At 43.4% G+C, this 26,140-nt stretch overlaps 1 protein-coding gene across 1 annotated transcript in view; it reads left to right on the top strand.

Moving 5' to 3' along the window:
* FHDC1 (FH2 domain containing 1) overlaps positions 1 to 26,140 on the top strand; it is a 38,426-nt gene that overhangs the window by 1,971 nt on the left and 10,315 nt on the right. Inside the window, exons 2-9 of the mRNA XM_014456012.2 lie at positions 4,188 to 4,816; positions 12,565 to 12,626; positions 13,261 to 13,363; positions 18,955 to 19,040; positions 19,127 to 19,227; positions 21,242 to 21,312; positions 21,405 to 21,512; positions 23,650 to 23,720. Of these exons, the coding sequence (XP_014311498.1) occupies positions 4,325 to 4,816; positions 12,565 to 12,626; positions 13,261 to 13,363; positions 18,955 to 19,040; positions 19,127 to 19,227; positions 21,242 to 21,312; positions 21,405 to 21,512; positions 23,650 to 23,720 (1,094 nt within the window). The 5' untranslated portion in view covers positions 4,188 to 4,324. The remainder of the gene's footprint in view (positions 1 to 4,187; positions 4,817 to 12,564; positions 12,627 to 13,260; positions 13,364 to 18,954; positions 19,041 to 19,126; positions 19,228 to 21,241; positions 21,313 to 21,404; positions 21,513 to 23,649; positions 23,721 to 26,140) is intronic.

The raw sequence follows: 26,140 nt of genomic DNA on the forward strand, positions 1-26,140 counted from the left end.
CACCCGTGAACTGTTTGTGTTGTGCTGCACATGACACTCGCTGGCTGGAAACGGCCTTCGGGCCTTCGTTGCCAGCTCCGGTTCGCCTGTGTGGTGGACATTCTGTGTGTAGTAAAGGTATGGAAAGATAGGCCCAGGGAGGAGCCTTTTCCCGATCAGTTCGTGGGGAGCAAAAATTCCCTGTTTTAGAATTGCCTGTACTCTCCCTGGCCTTTCTTCCCCCCCAGATAAACTAGGGCCTTGGGCTTCTCTGCCTCTTCTCGCCAAGCCTGGCATGTTCCATCGCCGTTTGTCATCCGAAGGGTATGGGCCAGCCCTTCCTGCTCCCACCTCATCTGTGACACATGTCAGGAATCCAGCGGGAAGGCTCTCTGGTGTGGGCTTTCCTTGGCTTTCCTTTTGATGATTGTTGACCGTCCTAGGGGGTGAGTGGCCAGCTGAGCAACAAGCCCCACTAACCCCTCTCTCAGGAAAGCTCCGAGCTCTTAACTCTCTCAGGAGCCCGTTTTCCCACTAAATATGCCAAAATGAAGCATACATACTCTCTTTTCTTCCCTCCCGCCCACTCTCTTCAAGGGAATAGAGCTTTGACTACGTTTCTGACACCAACAGCAAACTAATGCGGCTGTTTTAGGCAGGAGCGTTTAGAAAGGGGCCAGAGAGCTTCTTTGGAGACCCCATGAGCGTGCTCGTTCTAAGACTTTTTGCTTGCTGATCAGCTAGCGGCTAAGCGCTAAGACCATGGGTGCAGTGTCCCCTTATTAAAAATTCACGTGGTAAAAAAGATACAGCCTCCCCAAGAGCGCCTATCACTCAGACACACCTGTGCTGGGTCCTGATTAGCACTCGGGGACTTAAAGAGAAGTTCTCTTCCTAGCCGGGCCACGACAGCTCTCCATTTTACTCAGAGCGGGGCATCTTCAGCCGGAGCAGCCACCCTCCCTGCTGCTGCGATACAAGCCTGTCTGTCTGCCCAGGGGAGATTGATGGATGCTTGACATTTTCCAGACAGAGCGAGGTCATTTATTTCTATTGCCCCTCCTGGCAGTCAGCAGCCATGATCAACAGCCAGTGTCTTTAGGGTACCTGTGTTCTCCCGGCAGACTTAGAGCGTGTATGTTTGCATCTTGACTGTAGATAGCACCACAGGAAATTAAATATTCTTTGTGTGTCCTCCTGTTCTAATGTCCCCTGAGACGGTGGAAAGGGTTAGAATGTCTGTCTGCACTGTCTTTCCCCTACCTCTGTCTGACATGTGAAGTCCGGGCCAGGGAGGAAGCCCTATTGACGCCAGTTGTAAAAGCCTTAGCATCTTGGCTAATCATTACTGGACAACGTATTCATTGGAAGCCGTTGGGGGGGCCTAAGATTCTTGTATGTTACCGTGGGGAAAAATTAGCCAGACAACATCCCAGGAACAATGTTGTAAGTTTTCTTTTGTTCTTTCAGCTTTTTCAGATGGCATTCTTTCTCAAGATGGGGCAGTGGTTGGAATCACGCCAATGCATCGCTAACTTATTTATTACTTTGACAAGCTTTTATCTGGTACTTCCCCGTGTAACTCGTAATACTCAGAAAGACATGCATTCTTTGGAGCTTTGGTATTGGAAGATAGTGCCGTAGCATAACTTCCGGGTAGATAGTCTTTCTCACTCTTTATTAGTATCTTTACATTTGCTATGTGAGGTTTAATGGCACATCTGTGCATATATTTACTCAGCACTGGATGAGTTATTGCTTTCTAGGATAGAGACTTTTTTTTAGCTTATTATCATTCTTAGCAGGGATAATCTATAAACAAGTCAGCATATCTGGGATTGAAGGGTTAGCCACTCTTCTATACATAATTAGTGAATTGGAGGATTAGAACTCTTCTATACATGAGATATATCATGTACAGAAGTATTTTAAAATATGTAAGAATAAACTGCCAAGATTACCTGTGCAGTCTTGAAAAAAGAAGAGTTCAAATATAACTATAAACTGTAATTGACAATGAGTCATTTGCTTTAGGGGTGCCAACTATGAAAACAGCCTGGTTATGCCCCTAATGATAATTATGAAAACTCCTTTTAAGAGCCAGTTGCATCTCAAGTGAGCTGTAAGTTGGCTTGGATAAATATTTTCAGTTTTGCTTTCTAAAATATTATCCAGTGGTGATGACTACACAACACTGTGAGTGTACTTAATGTAAAAATGGTTTAAAAGAATCATCCAGTTAACAGTTGGAAATGCTATTTTCTAGCCATATGTAATTTTCAGAATCTAAATATTCAAACATTTCAGAAAAACATCCATTCTTGACAGAGATAATTTAATACACAATCACTGAGTATTAAAAAAAGACAAATCTCAGAAACCTAGTAACTAAGAAAGCAGAGAATGGAAATATTAAAGGTTTCTAGCAGCCTGAGCATTTTATCTATAAACCCAGTACATATTTTAAAGCAAATGTAATGCCTGGGGAAGTAAAGAGAAATCATATGAACATATGACACCAGTTGATAATAATAGTTAATTATATACAGGCATCTTGGTAAGGACTGTCCATATATTAGTTCATATATTCTTATACAAGCCAGTGAAACGGTATATCCTTATATTATAGAAGAGGATGTTGAAACGTAGGGTAAGTAACCTGCCTCACCCTAGTTTGCACATCTAAGGATCTGAGGAAAAGCAGCCTATTTCTGGAATCTCCACTCTTACTTCCAAGGCAAACCTGCTTTAAAAAAATTTTTTTTTTAAAGATTTTAAAATTGAATGGTGATAAGCTAGAGAGAGAGGAAGAGAGGGAAAGAGAAATATCGATGTGAGAGGGAGCCTACAACCCAGGCATGTGCTCTGGCCAAGAATCAAACTGACAACCTTTCAGTGCATGGGACGATGCCCAACCAACTGAACCACACAGGCCAGGCGGCAGTCCTGCCTCTTGGATGTGGTTCTGAGTAAAAAGTTTAACAATATTTGAAGTAGTGATATCAGACAGTTTACTCCTGTGTAACGCAGCATTGCTTGACCAATGTGTAAGTGTGAGCTTTGACAGTGATGCTGTACGAGAACAATTACACTCAGAAGTCCAGTCTGAAAGGCCTTCCCTTTGGCCCTTTATGACCTGGAGGAAACAGTCCCCCTTTCATACACCCACGTGGTCAGGTGCCCACTCCGTATCCTGCCCGGGCTCCCTTCTTCCACGTTCCCACTTACCTATCCTTATATCTGAAGAAATGTAGTTGTTTTGACCCCTGTTTTCACATCAGGTCCATAACCCAACCCCAAAACAAACATGTAAAGGTCGGTAAAAATACAAGCCACTAAAATAAGTCGGTGACTGTGGATAAGGGGTCAGCGTGTGGCAGGTGTGACACGGCAGCATTTCCTTGTGTGTTTGTGTCTTTGCTGATAGTTCTCGGAAGAAGCAGAAGAGACAGGGGAGAGGTTCTGGTGGCTTCCAGAGAGTGGCTTAACTGGAATCCAAAGTGATAGCATCGGAAGCGATAGTAGAGGTCATGTAATGTATCCCAGCCTCCTAATTTTACAAATGAGAAACTAAAGTCTAGTGAGGTGAAGTGACTTGTCTAAAACGGTAAGCAGCAAAGCTTGATTCAGAGCTGGAACCTTTCATCTGCGTGTCTAGTGTTTGCTCTATTTTCTGGGAAGCCATGTCACCAAGTGGAGCAGGAACGTGGTGGCTCTGACTCCAGGGGTGTGAGTTCGGCCATTATTTTATCCTCAGCAGATCCCTGCCTATTATGTGCAAGGTGATCGGTAGAGGACATATCCACACTGGGGAAAGGCAGGTCACTAATGCCTAACGCTGCAGTCTTGTGCATAATTTCCCTGGGGGTTGGGTATCCATTGTCCCACGACACTGAGCCAGGTAATGAACAAGTAGTTTATTCATAAAGTGAGCAATACTGGTTGAACCTATAGTGGGTCCTCAGCAAATGTGTTTTATTGATGAACAGAAGTTTTCCAAGTTGGATTTATTGCTGCTGTTTTGGCAACATTTCCAGGTAGTAAAATTTGGTTCACATTTTAGAAAAGTATTAGTCCCTTTTTTATTGCTCTCTGGGATGTATTTTCATATCCAGTTACTCTAGGAAGGCTGGCACAGGCCTTTGATGAGAATAGCTTGGATTGGAATGTTTTCCTGTACTGACTTTAAACTTGTCTTATCTCTGTAGGTTTGGAAGATGACACACAACGCAGCTGCCTTTGTCCCTGGTGGCAGACCAGCGCGTGAAAAAGCATGACACAAGTTTGAGGTTTGTGTCTGCGTCCCCAAGGTCAAGAAATTATCTCCTTGGAAGGCAACAGTACTATGCATGTTATGAATTGTGTCTCCTTGGTCAGTGATAAAGAAAATGGGACTATCGCCACAGCAGCTGGATTCATGATTGAGGAAACACCGCCCCCGCCGCCTCCTCCTCCTCCACCCCCTCCACCTCCACCATGTCCATATTCAGAGGAAGGGTTTGCTCCCTCTCTTCCCCCTCCCCCACCACATGCACTCCCCGGGGGGCCTCCAGTCCCTCCTCCCCCTCCAGAACTGCCCCCAGCATCTCACTTGAATGGCTACAGCCACCTCGGTAAGAAAAAGCGGATGAGAAGCTTCTTTTGGAAAACCATTCCGGAGGAGCAAGTGCGAGGCAAAACCAACATCTGGACCTTGGCAGCCAAGCAGCAGCATCAATACCAAATAGACACGAAGACCATCGAGGAGCTCTTCGGGCAGCAGGAAGATGCCACCAAGCCTTCCCTTTCCAGGAGAGGAGGATCTTTAAATTCGTCCTTCAAGGAAGCGAGAGAGGAGGTAAGAAGGGGACGTTGTTTTGAGTTTGGGGGTGTACATACGTTTGAAAACTTACTAGAATCACTAAGAAATAACATAAGGCTCAGCTGACGTGGCTTGGTGGTTGAGCATCGACCTATGAACCATGAGGTCATGGTTCGATTCCTGGTCAGGGCACATGCCCGGGTTGCGGGCTCGATCCCCAGTGTGGGGTGAGCAGGAGGCAGCCAATCAATGCTTCTCTCTCATCATTGATGTTTCTATCTCCTTCTCTCTTCCTCTCTGAAATCAACAAAAATATATTATTTTTTTAAAAAAGGAAAGAACATAAGGCAAGGGAATGTTGTGCTCTGGGAAGGACAGAAAGGGCCTTACATGATGAACTTGAGCTGAGCAGTAACAAAGTGGAAGGAGCGTGCATGCCGGACCCTCCCAGGCATCTCGGTGGATTATGACCTCATGCAGAGAACATGCTCTGTGGGGCCATCGTCCTTGGCTTCTCAGCGCTGCCCTGTCTCTGCACATCTGCGGTTTCTCCTGGTGGAGCACTTCTGCGAGGAGTCCAGGATTACTCGTCTCCAGTGAAACAGACACAGATCCTAAGTTCCTGAGCGCAGGCCTCTGCGATCAGCTGGAGCTTTCTGAGACAGCATGCCTTTTGTTCCTTAGGGTTTTATCCTTAGTGTTTCCTCCCGTTTTCCTTGCACGGTGTTTAGCGAAGGCCCTGAATTATGGCCATTGTGGACCAGAGATTTCCAGAGAGCCAAAGCGTAAAGCTGTTTTCAGATAGACTTTCTAGGAAGCGTATTTCCAGGTAACACGCGGTGTGATACTTTGAGAAGAAAATAAAGCTAGCAAATTACAAGAAGTTCACTGGAAGCGTGGCCTCCAGGATACAGGCCACTCTATGTTATAGAAACTGAGTGTTTGTTCATTCTCTCTGTAGAAACTCGAGTAAACATGTAAAAGCCTCTACTTGCAAGAGGAAATAATTAGGAAACCAGGGATTAAAAGAAAAGAATGCCGCCCACCAAAAAAAAAAAAAAAAGTAACAGAAATGCATCATTTTTTAATCTGCTGTAAGGGAGCTGAGAAAATAGGTCAGAGATGGAGGTGTGAGATAAGAGTAGGCAGGGCTCTGGAATGAAGTAGCAGCTCCCTGCATTATTGAATTCTCGAGCCGACAATATTGACCTCTTTTCTCTCTGGCTCTTAACTTCTGTCCACGAATCCCCTTGGGGGCCCTTGAGGCTGGTGGCATGGTGCCCTGTTGAAATAGCCAAGAGTCTGTTTATTATAAAGTGTGGAGAACGCTGGGATTTGAATTTACTGTAAGCTGTGACATGCATTTGAGAGGAAGTCTTCAGGAAAACCCTGAGTGTGAAGCACAGGTTTCCCCTGCTCTTTGCCTTATGCAAAGTCCTTGCACTTCGCCGCAGACCCTTTCAATCCTGGAAGAAGCGAGAAGTCATTTCCTAAGTCCCCTGGCCTTTGTCCCTGCCGCCAGCAGAGGCTTCTTAATGCACAGCAGGTCGTTTCTCACCCCTGTTTCTGAGCTCCACTTACTGAATTTCAAGAATTTTAAAGGAAAGAGTGGGTGGGCGCATGTGGAGAAAAGGTGATGTCTCCGAAAAGCACCTGTGGAAACAGAAGGGGGTTCGGCTCACCATGTTTCTGGGGAGGCGGCTGGCCCTTGTAAATTGGGGACATTTATTTTGCCAAATGCTATGAGGCACTTGCTGCTTTGTGTTTGTGAATCAGAGAGAGGTTAAGGACCTCTCAGAGCGGGAAGAGAGTGGCAGGGAGTGTGGCGTCTTTTCCCACCTGTGGCAGAAGCAGAAATGTCCATTTCTAGGCCAGGTCTAAAATTCAGGTGGGTGGGAGAGAAGAGTCTTTCTCCTCACCCCCCTTCACCCCTATATCTGAGGAACATCTTTACTTTTTTTCCTTTAACTTAAAAAATAAAACACCTGAAAGTGAATAATTATTTAGCTAGTTAGTTGTTATGTTTATCTTTTATTGAATTTATTGGTTAATAAAATGATATAGGTTTCAGGTGTACAATTCTATAATACTCCATCTGTATATTGTATTGTGTATCCGCTACCCCAAGTCAAGTCTCCTTCATCACCACTTATCCTCCCTTTACCCTCTCCTACCTCCCCCACCCCCTTTCCCTCTGATAATCACCATACTGTTGTCTGTCTCTGAATAATCATCTTTTTAATTGTGGTAAAATATACATCGACCATCTTAATCATTTGCAAGTGTACAGTGCAGTGGCACTGGGACAGTCACGCTGTTGTGTAACCACCCTCACCATCCATCCACAGAAATCTCATCTTGCAAACTGGAACTCCCAGTCCCTGGCAACCACCCTTCTACTTTCTCTATGAATTTGACTGCTGTGGGTACTTTATATAAGTGTGATTGCACAGTATTTGACTTTTTGTGACTGTATCATTTCACTTTGCATAATGTCCTCGAAGTTCCTCCATGTGGTAGCGTGTCAGCATTGTAAGGCTGGATAATATTCCGTTGTAGGCATACACCACATTTGCCACTTGAGTTGCTTCCACCTTTTGGCTATTGTGAATAATGCTGTTATGAACATGGGTTTGCAAATAGCTTTACTTTTAACACTTATAGGTCCTAATCTGAGAGACAGCATACTAGAAAGAAAAGTTAAATCACCATCACTGTGTAAGCAAACAGCCTAACTCTTCAGTTCTTCAGTACTCAGGTAGGGTAAGTAGTTTAGTAGATGGATAGATAAGTGCATATTACATAACATTGTCACAGAACAGGGTTATCCAGAATTATTTTCAATTTTCCATGCTGTCTCCAACATGGCTAGATGTATCATACGTACTCTTTTTTTTTTTGTCCCAGTAAAGAATACAGGACGTGTGATTTTCTTCCCTCATTAGATTTTCTTCTAAAGCAGCTACAACTCAGCAGAGTGGTAGTCTAACAAGGACCAGTGTTAAAAGTTCCAGTTCACTCTGTAGTAGGTGAAGCCCAGGGTTGACAGTGGTAGTCCTCACTGCCTGTCTGTGTGGACTGGAGAACTCCCTCCACAGCATGCTGAGCAGATGGACCCATCCAAGCCTGGACACATGGCATCCCAGCCGTGACCACACAGCCCATAACTCTGGAGGCTCAAACGTGCCGAGGATCAGGTTATGTCCCCTGGAAATAACAGGCACCTCCTACAGCAATGGCCTGCCATTATGTGGTTGGCTCATACTTTCAAGGGCTTAGAAAGCCTTACAAATAAGTTCCATTATACTCCAAAGGAAGAAGTTGTTGGAAGATAGGGAAGACCTGGGGCTAGAAATCACTGAATTAAGGAAGAATAACACTTAACAAGTGAAGTGGAATATTTAATAAGGGGGAAGAGGTTATGACATATTACTACTGTCCTTGTATCTTTGTTACCTAAAAAATTAACTTGAGGAGGCTACAGATGTCACAATAATAATTAAGCTATAATAAAGTAATTAGACATAACAGATTTATATAACTGGTGATAATAATAAAAAGATTCAGCTCAAACTCTACCTCCCCCTCTACCCCCCCAAGCTCGCTGATCTCACCCCTGAGAAGTTCCCCGTTCAGCTGAACTTCAGCCTCCTCAGAGCCCCACACTGGTTGTTGGGTCTGTACTTGTCTCTCACTAGAATAGGAAACTCTCTTGAGGAAAGGAACAGTCTTACCCATTTGGTGTCCTTCAGAGAAACTAAAGTAACTGAGCTGACAGAACTGAACCGAGGGAGCAAAGGGACCATCTTACAAGGTGTCAGTCAACATGATAGGTCCAAACTGGGAGTCACAAAGAAACCACTGTGAGATGAATAAGGTCTGAGGATCTCACGTAGAACATGGTGACTACAGTTGATTAACACTGTATTGAAAAACTGAAATTTGCTAAATGTTCTCACAAAAAAAGAGAAAAAGATAAATATGTGAGGTGATGGATGTGTTCATAAGCTAGATGGGGGAAACCTAACTAAAATCTCAAATTGGGGAAAGAGGAATGGCGAGAGAGAAAATAAGACGGAAGATTGGTTTTTCACATTTATGAGAAGTCATGTTTTATTCTCCCACACTGTAATTCAGGTTTCAGTCATTCTTTCTCAACTTTTGTTCCGACCCCAGTATATTGTAGAATTCTGGGACATGCTTAGTCCAGAACTATATTGAAAGGGGACTAAAAGCAAAGCTTCAACTGGGTTTTCATTTCCCTCCCCAGCAATATTGGGGGAGGAATATTTCCCACGTGAAAGCCAACCAAAAATGAAAAACCATTAAAACCCAAAGCTAAATACGTATCGGAGCATTCAGGACGATTTTTAAAATTTTGCTTTTCAGAATTTGACATAGGATTGAAATAACCAAAAATGATTTAAAATTTTCTTCTTCTGCCTGAAGACATTATATTAAGTGAAATAAGCCAGTCGCAAAGGGACAAATAGGATACGATTCCATTTACATGGGGTACCCAGAGTGGTCAAACTCCTAGGGACAGAAAGTGGAAGGGTGGTTGCTAGGAGAGGGGGAGGGGATAAGGGGAGTTAGGGTTTAATGGGTCCAGAGTTTCAGTTCTGCAAGTTGAAGAGTTCTGTGGATGGATGGTGATGATGGTTGCACAACAGTGTGAATGTACTGCATGCCACTGAACTGTACACTTGAAAGTGGTTAAGATGGTCAATAATGTTATGTGTCTTTCACTACCACTAGAAAACAAACGTTTCCTCTTCCTTTTGAGAATATGGGAGGCAGATTTTGTAGTGACGTGACACTAGGTGAAAGTACACGCGTTGTAGTAGAGGAACCTAGGAGAGCTTACGCAGAGGTGTTAACAGGGGCCGTGGTGTAGCCATGCACATCATTGTGGGGCACCCAGTATGTACCCTGGTTTCAGTGTCTCTGAGGGTCTTAGGACAACCCCAGCCACCCTGGCCAACTGTGGGGAGACTGCTCTTCCCGCAAGTCCCCTCACATCCTGGTGGGACATCCTCTGGATGGGAGGAGCTGAGCACATTACCTGTTGGCCAGGGATGGTGTAACTCCTTGGTTGGCCTTTAAGGAAGCTTGCTGGCTGTACCTGCTGGTGACTTGAGCAGAGCCCTGCCTCCATGTGCTGCGGCGTAGATACAGTTGACTGGAACTGGTGGGGAGAGGGAGGGACCCATCGATTCTTCCCTTTTCTTGGAGCAGTTGGTCTGACCTGTGGAGCCTGAGAGTCTCACGGGGGGCCCACGGGTAGAGTCCATGGCTGTGAATGATTCCACCACCCCAGCAGTCCCACACACATTCATTTCTGAATAGCCCAGCCTTTTGAGCTGGCAAGAATTTAGGAAGTAAGATAAGCTAATTTACATGGATAGTGATAACCCTCATTGAAGGACTTTAACAAACACTTTTATAACACTGCTTTGGAAGGATCCAGTGAGATAACCAGTGGGAAAGACACTGCTTGTGCACTCAGCAAATCTGAGGATACCGCCCCGGGTGGGGGGGGGAGGGGGGAGCGGGCCCTGGAACGTTATCAGTTGTCTCATTTTCCTGTTTTTTTGATGAGGCACTGGGCTGTTTTCCCTGGTGGGTGCAGTCAGTCATGACCAACCCAGGTTTCCCTTAGGAATATTGCTGAATTCTCTCGGGCCAGTTTCTGAAGCCTTGCTTCAGACTGTAGACAACTGCTGTTCCAGTCTGGCTGCCCCTGCATTGGGCATAAGGAAGCCTCTTTGTGCCTGGAGGCAGTCTTAGCTGGTGACATTTCTACCCATCACCCCACACATACAACTGGGGTCACCAGGGGACTTGGCCAACCCCGTGGATGGCTTTCTTCAGATCTGTCCCCATTTCTGGAGAAATATTCCAGTGTGAATACCAGGCTGGAGGGGGAATATTTGCCAGTTCTCTTTACTCCTGTATCTCAGTGATACTAAAACTCACCAGAACTAGAGTGAAAAGGAAGCCGATACACCCAGGCTAACGTTTCAGTTCTAGTATTGCTTTGGGGAAGTTATAAAAATGACATCGCCGAGGCTCTGTTTCCTTATATGGTAAATAGGAGTAATAAGACTAATGTCTCCATCACTTTTTCAGCAACAATAGCTGTGGATCTCAGCCAAGTGTGCAGAGTCCCAGAGGGCTGAAGGGTGAAGATGATGAGGGTGGATTTGGGGTATTGGGGACCCAGGAGGGTGCCACCATCACGGGTTAAATATAGCAGGAGGTGGTAATTTAATGAGAGAAATAAAAAAAGGTATTTCCCCATTCTGGGTGGAAGTGAGTACAGAGAAAGTATTTTGGATATCAATCAATATACATGTTCTTACTCGTTAATTTATGAATTATAATAAACACATAGTTGTCTGTCATAATATCTTTTTGGTATGAGCCTTCCTCCTTAAAGGGTGATAACTTTGACAGGTTTTTGGGTTTTTCTCTTGCCACTCTTTCTTCCCTCCCTCTCCCCCCCTCCCTTCACCCTGAACTTGAACTGCAACCCCAGGGTAGGATTCCAATAAGGAGCTGGCCCTTTTAACTTGGGAGTTTATTTTATGGTTGGCAGGTGATTGTGTTAACATGAAATAAACCCCTAGGATAGTAAATAATGTGATTGTTGAAGATTAGTGTTGAAATGAAGGCAACCATACTCTTGTAAAAATTTAACCTTATAGCCAGGAAGTGCCATTAACTTTGGTTAACATTCTTGTTAGTCTTGCTGTTTCCTATACACTTAGAAGCAGGCCCAGAGATCAGGAATTTAATTTGAAACCCGATTCTCTTTTGTTCGCAATGAATCACATACATTTGGAAAGGAAGAGCATTATAACAACATTCCTATTTTAGCAAGTCTCCCTTTACCAAAAAAACAAATGGAAAAAAATGCAGCAGTTTTAAGGTTCTCTTTCCTCCACACATTCTGGACATTTACTTCCAGAGAAAGAAACGGCTTCGTTATTTTATCCCCCACCAAAAAAGTTCTAATTTGTAATCTGATAAAAACTCTTCCAAATTATTCATTTTGAACAACTAAAACCTATTGCAGCCCAAATCTGGGTTTTCATGGTACATTGGAATAGCCAACATATTTCATTAAATTAAAGATGATTCCAGAGATGTTAAAATGCCAAAAAAATAATAATATGTCTTCAACTTGGTGAAATACATCACAAGAGTTTTCCTTTTTAAATTATTAGTAAATAAAATGTAGGGCACTTCCTTACCTCCTCCTAAAAGGGCTGTTGAACATATATATTCTTTTTCAATGAAAATAAATTTCTCTTTTAGAAAAAAGTTAAGAATTTTATTAAATATTGTTTTCTATCCCTAAATCAGAGTTGGGACTCACTCTGAAATCACTTCAGAATTATTTTTTACTTTCTTAGTTCAAAGCTCATGTGATTCTTGCTATACTAAGACATTTTTTCCAAGTTAAGGCTTTTAAATGTGGATTATATTATTTTAAAAGGAAGCTGCTAAATTTAAAAATATATAATTTATTAAGAATTATATAATATCATGTGTAATTATTACTATTAAGGAAACATATTGCAGAAAGTTTGGGGAGATGATAACATTTTACTATATGTAAAACTATATTAGGTATATCAATTAATCACTAGATTTACACACTGGGAATTATTCTCTTATAAATTGGAATTATATTTTAATAGGTTTTCATTCTCTTCATTCCTCCAACTGTTATTATTTGTACTTGAATGATCTTATGTGTCTCTATTTTTTTACAGATTACTATCTTGGATGCAAAACGGAGCATGAACATTGGGATATTTCTTAAGCAATTTAAGAAGTAAGATTTTTGCACACAGTTGAAACTTGAGCATCAGAGTCTGTGGGTGTGAGCTGAAATTCAGATTCTAACATGAGGGAAAACCATTCCTCAGGCCTTCAAATCCTTCTCAGGCACATGGCTTTGATGGGTCCAGCACTTTATGCTGTTTTCCTCATGAAATCCCAATCTAGTGGCTTGAAATAGGGAGAATTACCCCAGGATGCCATTCAAGCCTGGTATGTCAGGGAGTTTATAAAATTCATCTGCAGTGTTGCCCCTTGAGTGGAAGTTGGGCTGGTGAGTCAAGCAGTAGTGAAGTCCAGGGTGCAAAGTCGAGGGCTCTACTGGAGTTTCATGAGGCCGAAGGGGATGGTTTTCTTCTCCCAAAAGGAGACTCCAATGGTCGTTGCCACTCTGACTTTTCTGGGATGCCTGGGGTGGGGGTGCGGGGGGGCGGTTCTGGGTGAAGTGGCCTCTGAGTGGTGTTTCAGGATCTCCACTTTTCCTGGCCGCGGGTCTGTGGTGATCACTGACACACAACTGCCTGTTAGACTGGGAAGCAGGCGGGATGGAAAGGAGGGTGGAGGTGATTTGTTTTAATTTCCACGGGCTTGTGTTTCTTTGGCAGAATCTGATTAATTGTCTTTTCAAGGTCTCCTCAGTCCATTGTAGAAGATATTCATCAAGGAAAGAGTGAGCATTATGGAGCAGAGACATTGCGAGAATTTCTTAAACTGTTGCCAGAGTCAGAGGAGGTAAGAAATTTGGCGTGTGAGTTTTAGATGTTAGGAGTGATGATAAAAGCTTAATATTTGTAGGAATGTCAAAAATCACATGGGAAGGGAACTCTCCTACCCAGAGTCAGTTTTCTCACATAAAATTAAGTGACCCAGTGAAAGAGCATGGGTTATGGGGTTAGAGAACCTAGGTTTAAATTAGAGCTCTACCCTTAATTGAGAAACTTGGGCAACTTTCCTAACTCCCATGAACTTTAGTTTTCTCACCTGTAAAGTGAGGCTATGATGCTACCTCATTGGATAGTGAAGATAATGAAACGGTAGTTATGCATCTGACATGGTACTTGGCACGTGGAAGCTCAATACATTTTAATTCCATTTCCCATCATCTGGCGGATGATCTTTGCTGAGGGTGTACGTGGGTTGTTTTATAATGTGTATACTTAAAAAAAAGTAAAGACAAAGTAAGCCACTTTAGGATAAAGATGCTCTAAAATTTGGGAAGGTAGGTAAATGTTAATGAACGTTGTCTATATAATTGACAGAAAGTTGGAGATTGCTGTGATAGCAATGTAGTGCCACAATATAAAGTTATCGATTTTTTTTTTTTGGACTGAATTCACTGACTTTTTGAATGGTTAGGAGCTTGATAGAAAAGAAAACAGAAAAATAATTTTGTAAAACTTCCCAAAATTTTAATATTGTCTTTTATTTCTGAAGAAGTGACCTTTGAAAAAAATCTAAAAGAAATACATGAATATCTGTGCTTGTAAACATTTGAATAATAATAGTCTTATAAAGTAAAAGGTATGTTACCCTTTTACACATACTGCAGTTCCTCCCTCTCCCATCCCACTCCTCTTCCCACACAGCATAGGTGGAACTTGACTTTAGTACCATTAATAACAATAAGATAAACGTATTTATACTTTTTACATCAGTGATAAACTCACAATGCCAAATCGAGAGTCTTATTGAGTAACTCGACATTCTAGATACATCTAATAATCTCAGCCTCTCCCTATCCTGGGTTTTCTGTTTTAAAGTTAAGTATAATTTATCTTAGCCAAGATTAATTAATAGGATTTATTAATGTTAATAAAAGGGTCTTAAAATATTGAGAAAAAGGAAGAATAAATCATCACTTACCCAGATCTTGTTTGCTGAACACTCTAATTTTTCTTTTATGTGGAAAATGGGAGTTCCCAAATTTTAAAATGAGGATGAATATGGTTGAATTAATTTGGGTTTTAAAGAAGATTTAGTTTTTCTCAATATCTTAATCCTGCTTGGGCTTTTTTCATGACTCCTCCTCAGCACTGCTCTGGTACCCACTCCTAACTGACCTTGACCGTTTTTAAGTGAGGGTCAGATTTGATTGCACAAGTGAAAGTGCTCTGAAAAGCTCTAAATTTCTCACTAAACAGAAGTCAGGCATGAGGGAGGCTGCTGTCTTCACGCCACGAAGATGTGGGAGATTACATGTGGCTTTCTTAATATCTTCTAATTTAAAAATCAAAGGTGATTCGGGAATGCAAAGGCTGTGGAAGACTAAGGGATTTTTCAAAGAAGCAATGTAGCTGTCAAACTGCTCATGTTTTAAAAAGCTGTTTTTTTGAGTTGTGTGTGGGATATAATTGACAGGGAGGAAAGTTAAGGGCAAGATGAATAAAACCCACCCAAGGCTTTCCTGAGTCCCCAGGCGCTCTCTCACCCTCAGACTGTTAGCTAACCTCTGGCCTGGCCGTGGAATCCTGCCTTCCCAGCCCCTGAGCCAGGCCCAGCTGTTTCTCCCACCACCCTCCTGCTGCAGGGTCATCCTCCATGTGAATATCTGACCAGCTTGGTCACTCTCCCCCTTGTTTACATTACTGACTCTTGGCTTCAGCTCACCACACCCTCCAAACTCAACTGGGAGCTTCCTTCAGCAGGAACACCCTGACAGTCCTGCTGGGTGTCACTTGGCATCCCTCCCTGACAGTGCAGCACTCCGGGGGATCTGTGCTGGCAGCGGGAGGCCCAGTGAAAGCCAAAGCCACCTCATGACCCATGCCCGCTGCAAGGTCAGATTAGCTTTAGTCGTGAGAGCTGTGTGGCCTCTGGCACCACCCAGACCCAGGGCCAGCCCTAGAGTCTTTGGAGGAGGGTGGAGGATGGAGACGAGGCCAAGGAGGAGACAGGGCCAAGTGAGAGAGGTTTAGGAATGTGGCAGAAATATGCTAATAAGTGCGGAAGTGTACGAGTAACCGCATGTTGCTGAGCCTGTGGCATAACCTTCTGTGCTCATTTTTAGCACAAGAAGGGACTACATGTTTGTTGAGTGCCACTGTGTCCCAGGCACTGGACAGGGCAGCATTCAACCAAGCGAGATCCTGCATTTCAAGCGCGTGGCCCAGTGTCCGGCACATAGACAGTCAGTAAATCATTGCTGTAATGATTTAGTGTATCACCTTTTTCACTTAATCCTCACAGCAATGTAAGATAGTCCTCATTTTACCAGTGAGAAACTGAGGCTCACATGGGTTGGGTAGAACGTGTCCAGTGCCACATGATGGACAGGCCCCGGAGGAAGGTGGACTTGAACTCTGATTCATCTGACCCCAGAGCAGTTCCTTGGGCTGCACTAGGAGGAAGGAAGGAAGGAAGGAAGGAAGGGCAGAGGTTCTCAGTAGTTTCTCAGAGGCCTCCCGGCCTTTTCATCACCTGTGCTGTCACACAGTACGGGTGTGAGTGTCACCCAAATAACACCGCGATCTTATCAGCAGGCGGAAAAATATGAACGGAAAGAGCTCTTTTCTCCTCTGCATTCTCAGCTGACAAGCCAACCCAAGGTTAATTTGTGTTCAGGATTCCTCTGCCCTTTGCCACAAATCTTTTGTCTGGCATGTTTGTTCATCTTGCCTGAAACTCGTGGTTAAAACTTGCAGAGGAAGAAGGTAGACCTGGACGTGAGAGAACTGGAGGGTTGTGCTCTCTGTCAGGTATCCCTGTGCCCTGAGAGGAGGCTGGAGTAGGAGCCAGGTGGGCCGGGGAAGGACCCCCACCCAGCTGGCAAGGCCCTCCCTCGGCTGGGGCGGGTACCCTGTCATCGCCTCAGTGTTGGGGGTGCAGGACTGGAAGGTGATAGGAAAGTTCTGTCCTTTCTGGGCGCAGATTGAATGGCCTCCTCTGACACTATCACCTCATTTCTACCTTTTTGTTTACTCTGCCCCTGGGAGGGAAGTGCCAGTGGGGGAGCTCCAGAATCTTCTGTTGGTGTGTGGGTGGGAAATCCTGCTCTTTTAAGGCCATGGGAGTGGAATTAGACGGGATGAAGGAGGCCTGCCCCTGGGAATGTGTGAGTCTCAAGGAGCATTCTGTTTGCTATGAGGACAGCACCGTGTAGCCGGGTCATAATGAGAGTCACTTGGCTCAGCCAACAGCATCGTGCCTAACGATGTTTGATAAATGCTTTTTGATGGTGATGAGAATGCATAATAATTATAGGGTTGGTTCACCTCTCTTTTTCTTACCTCCCTGCCACTGTGAAGGTACCGTAATCCCGCTTAATGAACATAAATCCCGTTTTGGAATGGAGTTAAGAACTGTACACAGGGCATTTAAATCAAATACTATCTTTTCATCACCGTTCTCTTGAAATCTAAACATTGTTAGCTCGTTACATAAGTGAAGGAGATTAGTCTTTGTTCAGTTACAGTTTAGCACATGTCTAATAGAAATATCGACCGAGATGACTTAGCATGACCTGTTCTTAGGCTTTGGACAGAAAACTGCTGTTATTTGCACGTGCTGCATATGAGGTCTCGCTCTGCCCTGCCCATATATAGTGAATTGTGAGACCAGTTCGGAAGGGATCAGAATTCTTACCATAGCTTTCTCAGCTCAGAAACAAGCCTCTGATTTGGGCTTAGCTAAACCAGAGATTCCATCTGCCCTTTCATTTAGTAAGGCCAAAAAATTGTAAAAATCACGTTGGGGCCCTAAAGGTAGGGGAAATAGTGCCATTCTATAAATGGCAATTTTTCTGTCCGTTAGAAGAAAAAGATGTGGTCTTAAGGACCAGACTCAATTCTAGGATGTGCATCTACACTGTCACATTTTGTATCTTCAGGGAATTGGTGTAAGTGTTTCAGTTTGTGGACCTTTGCAAATACTCCCTCTGTGTTTTTGCACATCATTCCCTAATTTTTAAAGAGGCTTAAGAATCACGTTATTTTTATGGGCAGCCAACTTAATCCAAGAGGTGGAAGAGAGAAAGCTTTATGAAGACTAATAAAAAGTGGTGAGTGCTCCCTGGCTACCATTAGCTGCAAAGATGGGCTGACTATGTCTGAAGGCCCTACTTACTGTCAAGTGTTTTTGTTGGAAGACCCAGTGGATGGAGAAGGGCTATTGCCCCCAGATTGGTCCAGTGTTCTGTGTGGGGAAGGCATGACTCGCTCTCTGGTGTAGAGGGGAACTTCCTTTTCCCCTCCATCCGCACGTGCCAAGTTTTTTGGCTACATTCCTATGTCCGAACTCTTAGTTCTCTCCTACATTTGAAAGAATATTTGTGTGTTTAATAATTTCCAGCTTACTTTTTTTTAAAAAAAATTTTTTATTGATTTCTAAGAGGGAAAAGGAGAGAGAGAGAGAGAAAGAGAGAGAGAGAGAGAGAGAGAGAGAGAGAGAGGAACATCAATGATGAGAGAGAATCATTGATCGGCTCGCTCCCCCATGCCCCACACTGGGGATCGAGCTCGCAAACTGGGCACGTGCCCTGACCAGGAATTGAACCGTGACCTCCTGGTTCATAGGTTGGTCGATGCTCAACCACTGAGCCCTGCTGGCCGGGCATAGTTTAATTTTTTACAAGAAAACGCATGTTCATTGTAGACAATTTAGAAAATAAAAATAAGCAGCAGAAGAAAATATAATCATATATATACGGGATCCCATTGTGCATATGCTTTTATTACCTGATTCTTTCATAGGGGGATGTCTTAACATTGATCTTTCTGTTAAGCCATTTTCCTTTATTTCTTTCTGCTGGAGAGTAAGAGTGGACTCGCCTAACATACAATAGTCCCTTCCTATAAAGTGAATATATGTGAAGGGGACTTGACCACAGAAAGATCTGCCTTAGACCTTACCCAGTCTGAGTATGTTATATTCCAAAGACTCAAAAGTAATAAGACTGTTTTCACCTATGACTTAAGGACTGTGTTATAGGGAATACTCCATCTCTTCTTTCTTCTCCCAAGCAGTGATCTCCCTCCCAGGTTATAACTTAGAGAAACATTTCACCCTCAGAACGGCCCCTTTTCAGTCTCCTTTTGGTAACCTTCCTGAGGATTCCGCTCTCTGGCTTGCATGGGATTGTTTACACCCACAGAAGTGACCCGGCTCCTCTCTTTCTAATTTGTGTTGTTTGGTCTTTCTGCTTTCAAAAAGTGGTAGATGTGGTGATTTCCCTTTCTGTCTTTTCTCAGGTCTCCGCTTTTACTAGTTTGAAGGTAGCACCGAAATTCTATTTGCTTGCAGGGATTCTAAGATGCAATTTAAAATCGTGTTACATTTTCATCACAAGTTATGTTTTTCTCTACCCCCTTTTCCCATTTGTCTTTTAGATAAAGAAATTAAAAACATTTCATGGCGATGTGTCCAAGCTGTCCCTGGCAGACTCCTTTCTGCACTGCTTAATTCAGGTGCCAAAGTAAGGACCACCGATCACTGTTCTTTACCGAGGAAGGTTTTTAAACGCGTGACCTCAGAACTACAGTGTGACTTTTTCCTTTTCAGCTATTCGCTTCGGATTGAAGCCATGGTGCTAAAGAAGGAGTTTTTACCTTCTTGCTCTTCTCTGTACACGGATATAAGAATTCTAAGAATGGCTATACAAGGTGAGTAAATGCATGATGCTTCGTATAATTAGTTTTTATTTATTTGGGTAGCAGTTTATTTTAAAAAATGATTCGGTTGAAATTAGAAGTGCAAAGTCCCATTTCTGATACACCCTAAAAAGGGAACTCGGTGTGACCAGGGATGGCATTGAAGGTTTATCTACAGTTACTTCCCCCCTAATTAATTAACTGACTAATCAATTGATTACTTAATCAGCACATTATCCTCCCGTAAGAGAAGCTTTCTTTCATCTCACGCTTCGGAGTCAGCCTCGCTGCTTGCAGCTCACTCTTGTTCCTCTTGTAGGTTTGCTTGCTGTGTGTCGGTGGTGTGTGTGCCTTTAAATGACTGAGATACCTTCAGTTGTTAAACCAGTTTGCAAACTGAGTTTAATCAGAAGGTGCGCAAGCCCTGGGCCAGCCCAGCCCATCTCTCCTCCCATTCTCTGGCCTCTGTTGGTGTCTAGGACCCTGCTTTCCGGAATCAGACCCCCACCCCCACCCCAACCCCCACCCCTTTCCTCCTGACTCCTCCCAGGAATGAATGTCCACGCGGCTCTTTCGTCAGGGTGTCTCCGCCCCCACCGCCTCCCCTCCAGACTCCAACCACTGGTTGGCTAACTAGTTTGAGAGGGGCCAGTGGCCCATGTCCATGTGTTTGAACGACTTGCTACATTCTTGCTGACCCAGCTTGGATAGACTCCTCAGAGCTGCCCTGATGTCTCATTCCATATGGGTGGGAGCTTGGCTTTGGCCGTGGCTGACCCTGGGATTGCAGGCCCAGCCCATTTGCGTTTGCCTCCTTCTCCTCTCCGGGCGGTCTCCTGCCCTCCCTGACCCTCACATCTTCCAGCACCATCAGCGCCCCTGACTCCCTCTTGCTCATTTTCTGGATTTCATTATCGTGCAGAACTGTTTATTCCTGGTTGGTTTTCCCGTTTAGTTGCTCCGACCTGGGCTTGAAATAATGTTTTGCTCTTCAGCCCATCATAGTTTCTTCATTTAGAGAGGAGATTAAGAATGAAGATTTTTTTCTTCTCTCAACCTAGAGTCCTTTTAAAATTTCTTCCTATACCAAGGCTATTGCAGCAACTCTAACAGGGTTGTTGCTCCTGTTCAAAGAGAGATGGGAGAACATGTTTTCGTATTGAGCAGGCAAATTTGTGGGCACGGCGCAAACGTTTCTTATCTGGTTACCCTTCAGAAACTGGCCTCCTTAGATAACACAATGTAGGCAGTGATCCAGCTGTAATTTTTGGAAAGTAATACCAGACTTAATGGAGAATATTAACTTAAAAATACCATAGGTGACATTTTATTCTCTGTGTATACTGTCATTTTAATCATCAAACTTTTTTAGCCTTCCAAATACATCAACAATTTTGAATAGTGTTTTTTTGTGTAGGTGCGTGTATAATAGATCCTGTGATTAAAGAGCTAGTTTACCAATATATTCCAATGATAAATTGCTTTTTAAATCCTTAAGCCAATCTAAATGAAATGTCTAGTTTTGAATAAAATAGGAAGAGTCTCTGGGTGCCTGGCCCCTAAGGGTTGATGCTTTGCACCTTATTTACATGTCATACCAGCTTGTTTACTTCCTATCTCCTCATAGCTCATCGACTAAGCAAAATGTTGCTCGCTATTAGTTTTCACATTTCATCAATATAGTCTCAAAGGCTAGTGGATATAAATGAAAAAAAGAAACATTGCCGAGAGAAAATGTATCCCTGTAACACAGGGATAAATTTATAATTGAACTGTTTTATGATGTGTAAGTATTACTTATATTTGATTCCCAGTTCACCACCAGGATGTGGATTGCCAGTGGCAAATGCTGCATTAGATACACCATAGGATGTGCTGCTTTCTTTAATTTCACAGTCTTCGTATGAAGTTCAGGGTCAGAGCTTGCTCCCAACACCCTTGAACTTGGATGTGGTAGCTGGTAGCTGTCTCTTCTACATTTCAGCTGGAGGCTTCTCTAAGTCACTGTGTGTGTTCTTCTTGACAGAGCTGATGTCATGTGAGGAGCTGCATTCCATATTACACTTGGTGCTACAGGCAGGAAATATCATGAATGCAGTAAGTAAAATTCAAAAAAAATTAAAATGTTGTATTTCTAACTATTGATCTGTCTAAACATATGATTTTTTCTTTTGATTTTTCTTCTTTAGGGAGGGTATGCCGGCAATGCAGTAGGATTTAAGCTGTCTTCTTTGCTCAAATTGGCAGACACCAAAGCAAACAAGCCTGGGATGAACCTTCTGCACTTTGTTGCACAGGTATGGAAGCGGTTGTTATGGAGAGAATGTGGTGGATCCCCATGCTGGCTGTGACGGTTTTCCCAGGTCTAAGGTGGCGTCAGATTCAGGAAAGGGCATGGTGGGTCCCAAGAAGGTTCTCTGTGCAGAAGCATGTCTGCAAGTACGTGAGCTGAGCTGCGCCCACGGTCCTCGGACTGGAGGGGAGGGCAGGGGTCTGGGGAGTGAGGCGAAGGGTTGAAGAAGACAGATAATGAAGGATTTGGATCCTAAAGCTGAGAAATGTGGATTGCTTGCTTTAGCAGTGGGGAGCCAACTGAGGTGTGTGTGCAGCATGGCTTTTTGTTTTGTTGTGAGGAAAGGGTGGAGGATGGGTTGGAGTGGAGCGAGAGCTAGAACGAGGGGTACCTCTTGGTGGCAGTTGGCACAAATTCATTGTTTGGAAGAGTTGAGAATCAGAGTGATGGCCACAGGGATGGGTGTTGAAACATTTCTGATGTTGAATTGACTAGATTTTTGACCAGTTATGTGTAAACCGTGAGAGTCAGAGCAATTACAAAGATCACTTCCATCTTTTTCCTTAGTGAAGTGTGCGTTAGCGTGCCTTGCCGTGAGCCCAGGGATTAGACTCAGAACCCTGCCCATCTCTTCCATTTTTAAAAATATTGACTTAGAGAGAGGAAGGGAGAAAGAGAAACACTGGATGTGAGGGAGAAACATCGATCGGTGGCCTCCTGCACACACCCTGACCGGGGATTGAACCTGCAACCTGGGTATGTGCCCTGACCGGGAATCGAACCCCCGGGTGCATGGGAGGACGCTCCAACCAACTGAGCCATCACTTCCATTTTTGACTGGGTCTTTGTGATGCCAAAGGAACTAGTTACAAAGTGAAAAATCAGCCCAGCACAATTATCTCTTTGTTGTTAAATTATAACGAATTGTTCCGGTTTGTCTTTCCTTCATTGCAAGGCCTTGTTGTTTTGACAGCAAATACAGCGAGACGTAGCTTTAGCCTGGGGAGGAAGCTGTCATGTGATTATTTCAAGTGTGAGCTTCAGACGGGGCAGAACTGAGAGAGTTGGCAGAACTGAAAGAGTTTGATTTGTCATTTATGAGCTGTAATCCCTCAGACAAGTCATTTATTATTTTTTAAAAATATATTTTTATTGATTTCGGAGAGGAAGGGAGAGAGAGAGAGAGAGAGAGAGAGAGAGAGAGAGAGAGAGACATCAATAATGAGAGAGAACCATTGATTAGCTGCCTCCTGCACACCCCACACTGGGGATTGAGCCTGCAACCCAGGCATGTGACCAGGAACCGAACCGTGACCTCCTCGTTCATAGGTGGATGCCCAACCACTTAGTTATTTAAACCTAAGACCCTGGATCTCTTCATCCAATGATGGGGATAGTGATACCTCAAAACCAGGTAACCGTGAGGGCTCACAGAGGTAATTCCATATAGTAAGCTCTCAATTATTACTATAGTCTTCCGAAGGTGGAGGCCATGTTGACCTTAGGACTAATATAAAAGCTAATTTGCAGGACATTAAAACCAGAAAATAGGTTCCTCCTCCCAGGTGTCTTGCTGGGAGGGACTCTCTGGCAGCCCTTTTAGATCCGTGTATCCAGGTGTGTCCTGTGTCCCTGCCCATGTGGGGAAGTTTCCCGAGTTGTTCATTGGTCCCTTTATACCCGTCTTCCTCGTACTCTGTGAACAGGTGAAGAATCCAGAGTCTCCATGGCTTGGGCACCTTCTGATTAAACTCAGGTTGCAAACTGGTTTAACTGCCGAAGGTATCTCAGTCATTCAAAGGCACACTCACAGGTATGGGTGGTATTTAAACAGGAGATATTGGATTCTCTGAGAGGCGATGGTCCCTGCTAAGGCGCCACCTCCTTCCCCTGAGTTTTCAGGCACATTAGTTAAGTTTCATGTCAGCATCAGTTGCTCTGGGAAGTTAAATGTATGGTGAGAGTCCTGGCATTCTGGTAGATCTTGCTAGGAACATCGGAGCTACTGTCTCAGTGAATGGCTTTGAATGCATCAAGGGTAAAAAATGGGAGCAGTGATTTTAAGGTTCCTTTAAGCCTGGGCAAATGATTTCCTTCCAGTTCCATCTTTATAGTGAGACCAAATTCTGGTTTTGTTTCAGGAAGCCCAAAAGAACGACGCCATTCTTCTAAACTTTTCTGAAAAATTACATCATGTTCAGGAGGCTGCTAGGTAAGCAAGAAAGACTGAAAGTGAATTGTGAAGATTTAAGGTTGTGTGTTTTTTCAACTACCTTCTTATGAAAACTGATGACTGTTTTATAACTTCCGGATTCAAGTGTGAACTTTTAAAAGTTTTGTCTTGTTGAACTTTCAGACCTTCTTTTCATTTGCTTACAGAGGTGTGTATGTGTGTGTGTGTACACCTTTGGAATTTGGGGGTTTTGAAAAATTAATCCTTAGTTTTTTAATCTAAAAAAGACCTATTGCCATCTATTCTAATGAATATCATCAGTGTAAAAAAAACAGGGATTAAGAACTTCAACTCCCTCCACACCCAAAAGATAGAGTTCAAACAACACAGCCTATTACCTTGGGAGCTGGTATATTGTCAGTCACACTGGCAGGGCCATCCATCACTGTTTTCGTGGTAGACTCTAACATGGTACATTTATTTTCTATTACATTAGAAGTTGGAACCATACCAAGGGCTGTGAAAGGATTTTGTCTTAAATTAGTCACTCGACTTTACAGAGAAAGTATCTACCAAGCATGGAGCTCCATTTCTAACACTTTAATTTGCTTCTGATCCTAATATAGTTGTGTGTTTTAATGTAGCTCTAATCCGTGTCTACACGCTAGCTCGAGTTCTGTGTTTTCAAATTTATAATACACATCCCTGCATCAAAGCAGTAAATGTTCAAAAACTAGCTTTTCAGGGGAGAAAAAAGGTCTGATTTGTATTATTTGTTGATTTCCGTGGTGTAAATACTACTATCATAGCTGATTTCAAGCTACCAATGTGGTGTAACTAAAGCACAGTTGGGAAGTGATGCCTACCCAGGTCACCTCTTGTAATCTGGCTTCAGCCCACTCCTTCATCCGCCTCGTTCACGGGTTTATTTGCAATAGTCTTTATTGCACAGACTCATTATCCGAGTGACTATATCCAGTTAGGACGCGAACCACATGCATAAGCACATGAACCACAGCTCTGCAGGCCAAGCCCTGTCGTTGGCCAGTGTCTGTGATGACTGTGAACATCTAGCCACAGATGACATCTTTCCCAAATTGGGATGATCAGTCAGTCCAAAGGTGTGAACAGTTCATAGTTCATGTTTACAGATCGCCAGAAGAATGAGCATCTTTCTTATAAGATATAAACTGTTTTCGTTTTGAATTACTTAAAGGAATCTGTATGGGAATATTTATTCCCCCGACTGGTCTAGAAATGTTACTAAGAGAGAAACAGAGAAATAACCATTACTTTTTTTTTTTAAATCTTCACCCAAGGATATGTTGTTGTTTTAATTGATTTTAGAGAGAGGAAGGGATTGAGAGAGAGAAACACCGTTCGGTTGCCTCCCATATGTGCCCTGACTGGGGTTCGAACCCACAACCTAGGAATGTGCCCTGACCAGGAATTGAACCCACAGCCTTTTGGTGTATGGGATGACACTCCAACCAATTGAGCCACCCACCTAGGGCAACCAGTACAGTTTTAAACTGATATTTCAGAGTTAGATGGGGAAGTTTAGCTAGCTATTGTCTTAGAAAAAACCTATTCAGTAAGGTCTGTTTATTTGAAGTGGAAGGTGAAGTACAAACAGATCATAGATGACCACTGAAGGCAGAAGACTTTATTGTAAAAAACAAACAAAAAACCTGACAATGGCAGCATGAAAGCATCCTAATATATGAATTTGCTAATTGAACTCCCCCTGGATTTTAAGGGTCATCTGTGTTCACTTTACCGGGTGACAGAAACATCATTTATGCCCTACCGATCTGGATTTGATATACAGTAAATAACAAAAGCCTTTGCATGGTTGTTAGTTTTCTGTAAAATAGAGCACTTTCCCTGTCTGTCAGTGGCCAGCCCCATGATGTCCGCTCAGTATCTCCATATTACCCTTAATGTCAGGATTATCAGCACACACTGCCTTGCTGTTCATGAGTTAGAACTTCTGTATTTGTGTTTAGTGGCCAGAGGAAAATGCACCTGAGTCCTGCTAGTTTTTAGTTTTCCAATGCTTATTGCATAAAGCTGTTCAGACAAGCCCCATGGTTTTAGTTATCTCACCAGCAGGAACAGTTACGTATATTACAGCCTTTTCTCTTTGAACCAGTGTGTGTCTTTAGGAAAGAATCTCCTCTTTAAAAACAACATAAGCAACAACAAAAGCAGACCGACAGCTGTCAGAGGGCAGGGGAGTGGGGGGATTGGATGAAAGGTGAAGGGATTAGCCAAAGAACATGTATGCACAACCCATAGACACAGATAACAGTGTGATGATGACCAGAGGGCGGAAGGGTGGGACTGGGTGAATGTGGGCAAATCTGTTGGATGGTGGGGGGGGATTGTCTTTTATTTTTTTTTTGTAGGTGTTCGGATGTCTTAGAATAAAATTATAAGATCAATAAAAAATTTTT

Source organism: Myotis lucifugus, unplaced genomic scaffold (genome assembly GCF_000147115.1).
Source record: "Myotis lucifugus unplaced genomic scaffold, Myoluc2.0 scaffold_1, whole genome shotgun sequence".
NCBI lineage: Eukaryota > Metazoa > Chordata > Mammalia > Chiroptera > Vespertilionidae > Myotis > Myotis lucifugus.